This window comes from Semicossyphus pulcher, unplaced genomic scaffold (assembly GCF_022749685.1).
Source record: "Semicossyphus pulcher isolate SPU_LCO1_2020_fin unplaced genomic scaffold, fSemPul1.0.p SCAF_2, whole genome shotgun sequence".
NCBI classification, from domain to species: Eukaryota; Metazoa; Chordata; class Actinopteri; order Labriformes; family Labridae; genus Semicossyphus; species Semicossyphus pulcher.
Window position 1 is genome coordinate 35,380,337 of NW_027211693.1, and position 9,736 is coordinate 35,390,072.

A 9,736-nucleotide genomic window follows, 5' to 3' on the forward strand; every position below is an offset into this window, starting at 1 on the left:
TAAGCCACAAGAAAGTATTCAAAGTGCTCGGTTTAAGTGCTCCCCTGTTAACGCTCTTGGTTACATGGCAATCGATGCACTTCCCTAATGTACTCTTGACAAATCTTAACACTACTTACTGCATTTCTGAATGATAATTGTTGGTTGTCCACTGCATTGACATGCAGCTTGAACAAAGCGGACACTTTCCACACAAACAGTTGTGTCGTGTGAGGCATCAGTGGGGAGAAACAGGAAAGAGAAACTTTTCTTTTAGCAGACATCCCCCACTTTTAGTTAATTAGTCAATTGTCAAATATGTATGTTCTTTTATTGTTTTTTCTTTTGTCGAGGGTTTGTGATGCTCCTGACAAGATGCCAATTAAATGAGTAAAAATTAAATGACAATACAGTCCATAGCCATGAAATGCTCATTTCTCACTGCGTATGCACATTACAATACCTTGTGTGCAAAGGAGAATCTACTCATTATTTATTACATGTATGCTGTTGTGTATCGTTATTGTGGCTGCTGCGGCAGCATAACTCAATTAATTAGAGACAGGGTGATTACTATCTCACTGGAAAATGACTAAAAATAAATCACTGCCGACACAATCAGTCACAGAGCCTCTGGTTGGTGGAAAGTTAGGAACATGTTTTAAAAATATGGGGGAGGAGGTTTTATGGATCCCCCCATTGTGTTACTGTGTGGCCACATCACAAGTCATCCCTGGCTAGGTACCTCACGGTCAAGCCATGATTAAAGACATGGTGGCAAAGTGGCCCTTTTGTCACAAGAAGTATGTCTCCATCTATTGCCTTTTCCTCCTCCTATCCCTCCCTCAAAGGTCTAATGAAAGGGATGAGCTTACCAGAGGTGTATTTGTAGTGCAAAGGCTCACACTGCAATTGTGGCAAACACCAGGTATGTTTCGCATTTTAATACGATAGTTTTCCCAGTAATTGCAAGAATTCTTGAACAAGGGCCGATGTAATAGTGTGTAGTGCTTAGTAACAAGTATGTTGCAGAATTGCAAACCGAGTGCAAAGAGTAAAATGATTTTATACTTTTGGTGCCTTTGTTAAAGACATGCACACTAAAGCGTTTGTTAAAGCATTTACTTTCAGTGTGTAAGCAAATGGCAAAAACAAATGCCATCATGTTGCCCTCTGGTGGCAGTGTTCAAGACTTGCAGATGAAGTTTTGCTTTCATTAACTGTATTTATTACATGCACACAGGTGACTCAAATATTCTTTTTTATTACAAACAAAAGTAGACAACAATATCAAAAATGACATAAAAACTGGCTTAAAGAGGGGGGGTTGGGGGATGGCAGATGGTAGAAACTATTTTTACCATGTGATGTACATCTGTAATGAGCCTATTTGAATAAAGTCACTTTCTCATGTTATCACTGTGTCAACTACATGCTTCTGTAAAAGATCATTTAACTACCAAACTACCAGCCTCGTCACCTCCGCCATACTCCTCTACATAGTGAGAACACTCAAAGTCCACACATTTATATGTAGTTAAACAATGAGTAGAGAAAACAAAAAGACAAGAAAGACAAAGGAATGAAAACAGGGAAATAATTCCTGTTTAGATCAGCTGAAGTCCATTAGGCATATAGAAATTCACTGTAAGATAAAAGTATTGAACTAAAATAGTAGTTGAAATTATTTTTTTTGCTGTGACATTCTGTCTCAAACTGTTAAATGATTTTAAACATATGAACTGACTAATTTGTGAATTATAGATCCTGGTAGGCACTTGAACATCTTCCCAAATACTTATGTCCTGTGAGACGAAATTAAACAAAAACCCTTGGTGACGTGGTGATAACTGTTATTTGTTTTCAATGAGTGCCATCACTTGTAAGCTCCACGATAACTGATCTTAAATCTCAGGGGTTCAGAGAACATACATGGGGGATACTCAAAATTCTTCATCACACTGTGTGGGAAAACATGAATGTGCACTACACCCAAACAAGTGAATTGCTTACAGTACTCGGATGCCATAAACAATATTACAAGTGGAAAAGACGTAAAGAAAAAAACGATACTATTAAAATGTAGATTTTTGACTATTCATGGCCACATACAGTCCTGATACCTGTCCATGCTGCTTGTAAATTCAAAACAAGAGGGAACAGCTTATCTGTAATCTTGAGCATAAATATATAGTATATGACAGCTCAGATATATTAGCTGCTATACACTACAACTATGTTTCAGTGTCTGGCATTATAAAAGTACATGTATTATATTTCACATATGTCTTTTCTGGTGAGCCATGGTTGTGGAACAAACACAAAGAAAGTATGAAGGGTGGCTGATCGAGAACCTTCAGAGTGGTACAGTTGAGCCTCCCACAAAAGTTTTGCTTAAATCTGCAGGGACTGCTTGATGAGGCTGCTTCAAACTAAATGATGCCATGGAAAACTAGACTACTCTCATTCGCGTGGGTCAAATCTCTACATCACTCTCTTTGTCATTGTCGTGGTCACCATCGTAGAACTCGTTGGCTGCCTCTGGCCTGAGGAAGTGACATTACAAACAGACAGTTAGGTACAGAAACTGGTCAGAGATATTAAATATTTCAGAAGTCACGTTTTAGCCTCTGCCTGCTGTCCAGCTGTTTCTGACCTGGTGTAGTTTTCCTCTGCTCCTCTCTCGTCAGGGTCGGGCTCGTCATTGCGTTCGTAGCTCAGCATGTCAGAGGGAACATCATGGATCTGGACACTGGGTGCATGGTTCAACATCTTCAAGTTCTCAAACACAGTCTGGCGGATCTGCTCCAAGTACTGCACCAATGTGAACAAAGTTTCAATGATTGCAAAATGGACTTGTGCTTTTGAGATTTTATCTTTATGTCTTCAAAGATTACTGCATCACCTGAGGGACAGGCATAAGGCTGAATTAAGCATTGCTAAATTCTCCAGACACTGTGGAGTGTCTGTTAAAATAAGCTACTATGATGCTGTAACTAGTAAATGTGTGCGTTGATGTTTCACCTGTCTAGAGTTCTGGTTTTCTATCCTGGTGCTAACATCAGGGTGCAGAGTGAAATCTGGAGCAAAGTACTCAAAATACTCTGTAGAGCACACAAAGAGAGAAGAACAAATTGGTAAGAATTTTCACATCACAAATGATGAAAAGAAAAGGCATTTAAAAGTGAGTCAAAACAAGACTTGGTGTGTGACAAGGTGTGGCGCCGAAACTGAATAAACTATGTGACAATACTCAGGCGTGGACAGGGTACCGGTGATAGGGAAGACTTATGAAGATGGTCATTGATAATGGCATCAAACTGCCCAACTTTAGTACATAAATGTAAACAATGCTTTTAAAATTGAATTCAGTAAATGCTCTTTGGCATTTTTGGTGACTCTGATACTTCCTTTAGTTTTGTACTGGGCAGCAACAACATGAAAAAAAGACCAATGACCACTTAAACTCACCGCTATAAGGCAGCTCATCACTGATGGATTCATCCAATAACAGCGATGTCTCAAATGTCCTACAAGGAAAGAAAACAGCATTCATTTTATCTAAAAAAATATTTTTTTTACAAATTGTAACTCCTCTATTCTTCAACATAACATCACATTGTATGTCTGTGTATCAGACTTACCAGCAGCGAGCCACATTCCTCACTGTGTATCCTCCTCCTCCCAGCACCAACAGAGGAATTTTAAAACTCTTGACAAACTCCACACACTCTCTGAAAGACAGAGAAAGAGAGCACAGCATACACACATGGGTACACATACACAAGTTAGGAAATTTATTATACCTTTAATTAAACATGACCTGTGGTGTACTCATGCTGTGCATACAGTAGAGGAAAGTGTTAAAATGAGTCACATTCCTACAATGTTTACAAAGACAGAAATAAAATGATTGCATGGATTTTGTTGCAACTGAAGAAGTACAAATAAGTAAAAAAAAACCTGCTTCTCCACCATCAATAGCACTTCGTAGTTTCCTAAATCTTGTATTTACTTTTACTTATTGTCTCCTCTACAAACCACTGACCCAAACAGCTGCTGTGATACTGCGCCCTGCATGCGTAGGTATACAGGGCCTTTGTGCAGAGTTAGACACAGTGCCTGAGGGAAAGGGCTGCCTGACGTCAATGTAGTGACAAAAAACTAAAATACAGCGCACACTGACATGTTTGTTTGTATGTAGGACTCTGTTAGAGGCTAAAGTACATGGTACTCTTGGCCCCGTCTGCAGCAGTAAATAGTTTAGCTTCGATGTAGGAACTCCGGCCGGCTGACTGTTATCTACTGTACATGGTACAATTATTATTGATAAGTTCCTCATAGAACCCCACTTCAAAAACCTTAACCTTTAATCTCATGTGTTTTATTTCAAGTACTTCTTTCATCGTTTTGATAATGCTGCTCGTAATTAACAACCCCACTCATGGCTAGACTGGACAACACAGCGTTGCCACAAAGACTAGGTTGACCCTACTTTGTAATTAAGTCTACTAATCTAACGGAGATCCTTGACTTTACCCAGGAAACTGCAATTTAAAAAAGTCAGTCTCACCCATGTCCTCGTATACTGAGGTTGAAGCAGCCCAGTCGGTCACAGCCGAGAGAATCTGCTCCACACTGAAACGAAAATGTTCACAATCTTTCTACGAGTACATACAGCCTCAAAATCTTAGAAAGTAACAAGTTAACAGTAGATATATGATCACTATAAAACACAAACATCTGTTGTTCTAACAAACACAGACTGAATTACCTGTTACCTGATGGCAGGTGTATATTAAACAGACGAGACTAGAGATTTAGAATTACCCACTGACCTGTAAAACGATGCACGTCGGCTGGTAGAAATCCACCACCTGTTTAATAACTGGCTGAAAAAGCTGCCTGTAGCCTGAGACAAACACACAACACAATTAGATGTAGAGCAGGCCAGCTTGGGCTCATAGGTGGAGCAGATCCTCAAAATATGGGAGGATCTAAGGTTCTTTCCCACGCTCCACCTTAAGGCATAACCATTGGGGTGTGTGAAGGGACACGGTAAGAGTTAGTGTCGTGTAAAACACTATAAGGCATTTACAAACACACACACACACACACACTTACAAGTGTTGGCAGTCACATTCAACATAATAATACAGTTCTGTGTTTTGTTATCTTAAACAATAAAGAAATTTGTGCACTCACTCTGGTCATCGATGCCGTCTCTGAGAGGAACATTGAGACAGTAGTACCGTCCACTCTCTGCTCCAACCTCGTACATGTCCCCTGCAGAAAACACACACACACACACACACACACACACACACACACACAGTTATAGGGCAATACAATTAACAATGTGCTGAAGCATCTCAGATTCTCAGGTTTAACAGTTTCTAAGTTTTGCTTTAGAAATTGTGATGTGACGTATCCCACTTTTTACAACATTCATAAAATAAACAAAGAAACCTTTCATTTGTTTATAATTTCTTACTTCTTAGTAACATTGCAAGATCCTGATAAAAGGCACTTTCACAATCTGCTCACAATCATTTAGAGTGTAGTGGAAAGCAAGATACTATTCTACAAAGAAAGTGTTAAAGAGGGTCGGTACAAAACCTGTTCCTGGAAAAAAGTAGTTCCCATATTTGTGGAAAGACACAGTCATGACACGGTCAGTCAGGTAAAAGGCTTCCTGGACGCCGTCACCATGGTGAATGTCAATGTCAATGTAGAGAACTCTAGGGTGGTATCTGTAACACAATCAGATGTAAAGTTGTAACAGGTGTCCTTTGAGGCATGCTTTGTGATATTGGGCTATAATAAACATTGACTTAAAGAGAGAAACAGACAAAGAAAGACATTTGGTGAAGGTTTTTCAGAGACGAGTCCTCTTACTTCAGTAGCTCCAGTATACTGATGACGATATCATTGACATAACAGAACCCAGATGCCTGCAAACAGAAAAAACTCTTTAGTGCTTTTAACTTTCAAAGCTTAACTGAAGGAGTTTATCAGAGAAGAATGAAATCAACATAGAGGACTTTGCTCTGACCTCAAATTTTTTGGCATGATGCAACCCACCGGCCCAGTTAATGGCAATGTCACAGATCTGGGGAAAAAAAGTTAAATTGATAAATATGAAGTGCTGCTATAATGCTGGAAAAATACAGCTATTGTATCAGTTCAACAAAGAGTAGAGGTTGGAATGTCCACTGATGTATCATCTGCTTCACACATCTGCATCTTTAATCAAGGGCAGCTGATCAGCTGCCTCAGAGCAGGACAGAAAGTTAATGTGGCTGCAATGGAAATAATGAAACACTACTAAATCAGTGCCTTTGATGCTTGTAAAAAAAATTAACTGCTTAAAAGGAAGAGACCATTGACATCACACTGTGGAAACACTCGATCCCACAGGATCCATGTCCGGCGCGTTCCACCTGCGCTGAGGGTTCTGGTACGTCAGACGGCGCGAGCCCACGCCCATAGGAAGCGAGTCTGGTACACAGCGCAGCGGAGCACTGGCATAGAATGTATAGAAAGATGGAGGACATCACAGCTCCCTAAAAGTGAAGCCAAAACATTCCGAGCGCCCCCTGCTGACTGGCTGGAGGAGTGTTCTTTTTCCAAAATTTCAGTGTGTTGATGTTGAAGAAAAGAAATGGGAGTCAGTTCATGTCTGACTTCCTGTGTGAAAACAATCTGCTCTGTTCAGCTTGACGCGTGCTTGATGCGGCCTCCGTCCAAAATAGACTTGGTGAGACACTTCTGTGACGTGCCGTAGACAGACCGCAGCGCGTGCCTGGAGTCACGAGCATTGATTTGAATGGGTGCGATCAACTCCAGGGGTTGTGGGACACACGGAACGCGCTGGAGATGGACCCTGTGGGATCGAGGGGTGACGTTCATTGTGTTTGCCTTTTCTTGTGTGTGTGTGTGTGTGTGTGTGTGTGTGTGTGTGTGTGTGTGTGGGTTACCTTGTGGTTAAGTTGTGTAGCTCCCTGTAAGGAGGCTCCTGTGTATCTTGAGCAAAACTCAAAAAGTCCTGGAAACACAGGACTGAAACAAAAACAATAATATTTAATCATGTCTCTAATGGCGAAGTCCTCTTAAAAACAGGGAAAGTCCAGTGGAGAATAAAGGGGGATTTTTTTTTATGATATGTGCAATAAATTGCAATATATATCCATCCATCCATTATCTATACCACTTAACCTGTTCAGGGTCAATCCCAGCTGTCATTGGGTGAAAGGCGGGGTACATCCTGGACTGATTGCCAGTCAATCCCAGGGCTGACACAGAGACAGACACCTTTTCACGCTCACATTCACACCTACGAGCAATTAAGACCCACCAATTAACCTAACAAGCATTTCTTTAGACTGTGGGAGGAAGCTGAAGTACCTGGACAGAACTTACGCACACACTGGGAGTTCATGCAAAATTCACATACAAAGGCTAAATACTATGTCCAAATATATATATAGACCATTTTAATGTAAAAGCAGTAATACTCACCAGTCGTCTCCAACATTGAAAGTGTTGAGGCTCTTTGTGAAGCCCTGCATGTTATTGGGGCTGACCTTCTGGAGGAAGTCTATGTAGTCTTCAGAGTGGAACCGACACATATCATGCTGAGAAGCTTTGTATGGCTTGAACACCTAATAGCGGGGGGGAAAAAAAGACATACAATTTGATAAAGAACAGTCTGAATACAGTGCAGTATTAATCTTGTAGGGTTTTTGTTTTTTACATCTTTGCTGAGTATCAGCAGTGTCCTAATCTCTAACAACATCTCTATGAAATGCTCACCATCATTTTCTTGTAGAGTCCGTAGTGCAGTACCAGACTGTGAGTCAGAGACAAACGGTGAGGCTTCATTGGGTGGCCAGCACCTGGCAGAGACAGACAGATTCCACTAATGCTTTCATAGTGTCTTAGAGTGACACTCAACATTGAAATAAGTTATCTGAAATTTGTAACCACAATGAGCGGAGTAACAAATATCAATAAATAATACAATTAATAAATAAAAAACACGTTGTGCAGCACGATCATGGTTACATTACTACTGGCTTAATTACATGGCTTTATTTGTATAACCTACGAGAAATGATATTGCTATACTGCTAAAACAAAAACAAAAACAAAATACACCAAATATTCGCAGATGCTCAATGTTTGTAAATTGCATTTACTACAAACACTTTTATACCGTTAGTTAAAGTTACTGGAGGAACTACCTATAAATGGGAGTAAATGTCAAAGCAAAGAGCTAGCGAGCATACAGTGGCCCATGATGGAACGTTTTTATTAATTATCAATACAGATAACTGGGAAACTACACATGTAGCGATAAATATCAAATTGTGTTACATTGAGAGAGCATGAAATGCTACAAATTACAAACATGAGAACCAAAAAAATTCAACACATCTCTTAGTTAAAAGGTTAGCATATAGCTAGTTTACAATAGCACCGTTTCCCTTTGTAAGCCTGTTAACTACAGCAACCAAACTTACCATAATGAAAGTTCCCCACGTCTGGGTCATAAAAATAAGATGTCCTGTTGGTCATTCTGAACGAAATATGTTTTACTTTTTTCGTTAAATGTTCCTGCAACTGTAAAACTACAATTTTATTTCAATTAGCAGATCGCCGCCATGGTAAACAGCGCCTCGACTACGTCATCAATCGTCGACAGGAATTGCAGCGAGAGGAGGAGGAGCTGGAAAGAGAACCGCAGAAAAATATCTTCTTCTTTGAGTTTTAATGGCGGTTGGCAAACCAGCTTAAAGGTGCATAACCGCCACCTAATGGACTGGAGTGTGGAGCAGTAAATTGGCAGGAAAAAAATAGAAATAAATTGTAAATTCTCAAATAAATCTATTGATTAAATTCTCTCTATAATTCTGGTTTATCTTAAGAATTTGACTAGAAGACTGCAAAACTTACATGATGTTTTTCCTAGCAGATTCCCCAGTGTCATATTGTGTTTTTCATTACTTAGTTCTGATGTTAATTCCCTTCTTTGCCCATCATACCCTTTGCAATCTATTAGTATATGTTTGACAGTTTCACTGGTTTATTACAGTTTATGCATTGTCCAGTCGAGTGCTTGTTTATTCTATGAAGTGTTTGATTTAATCCTGTATGTCCAATTCTCAGACGTATAATAACCTTCTCTTCCCTTAGGTTCCTGCTCTGCATTCCACCAATGCCTACATGTTTTTGAATACAGTAAAGATGTCTTCCTGTTTCACTAAGGTCCCAGTGTTCTTGCCAGGTTTTGGTAGGATATGGTCTTTTATGACAGTTTTAACTTCTGCTTTACTTACTGGTATTTGTATGTCAATTAACTGTCTTTTTAATGATTGTTTAGCCAGTATGTCTGCCTTCTCATTTCCTTCCACCCCTACATGAGCCGGCACCCAAAGGAAGGAGATATCCAATCCTCTATTATGAAGTCTGATGAAAAATATCATATATAATATCCTGCCTGATGACAACTTTCCAGACTTTATGCTTGAAAGGGCTGACAAACAATCAGAAGCAATTATGATACTAGATTGGTTATTTTCTTTCACCCATTGTACTGCTAACAATATTCCTAGTAACTCAGCAGTGTACACTGAGAGGAGGTCAGTTATTCTCTTTTTCACTGCTATCTCACAGTGAGGGATGAAGATAGCAGCACCTGTATGCCCAGTCTTGTAATATTAACCATTTTGGTATCTGTTTAGGTTTGTCTTTC

At 39.7% G+C, this 9,736-nt stretch overlaps 1 protein-coding gene across 1 annotated transcript; it reads right to left on the reverse strand.

Moving 5' to 3' along the window:
• Window positions 1-1,299: 1,299 nt before the first annotated feature.
• Window positions 1,300-8,662, reverse strand: hdac3 (histone deacetylase 3). Its single transcript, XM_069669946.1, has 15 exons — window positions 8,505-8,662; window positions 7,795-7,877; window positions 7,501-7,643; window positions 6,960-7,041; window positions 6,035-6,091; window positions 5,878-5,933; window positions 5,599-5,732; window positions 5,185-5,265; window positions 4,818-4,891; window positions 4,553-4,617; window positions 3,624-3,713; window positions 3,451-3,509; window positions 3,004-3,083; window positions 2,636-2,793; window positions 1,300-2,525 (listed from the first exon to the last, which is right to left on the reverse strand). The coding sequence occupies exons 1-15, from the start codon at window positions 8,557-8,559 to the stop codon at window positions 2,456-2,458; spliced, it is 1,287 nt and encodes a 428-aa protein (XP_069526047.1). The 5' UTR covers window positions 8,560-8,662; the 3' UTR covers window positions 1,300-2,455.
• Window positions 8,663-9,736: the final 1,074 nt, after the last annotated feature.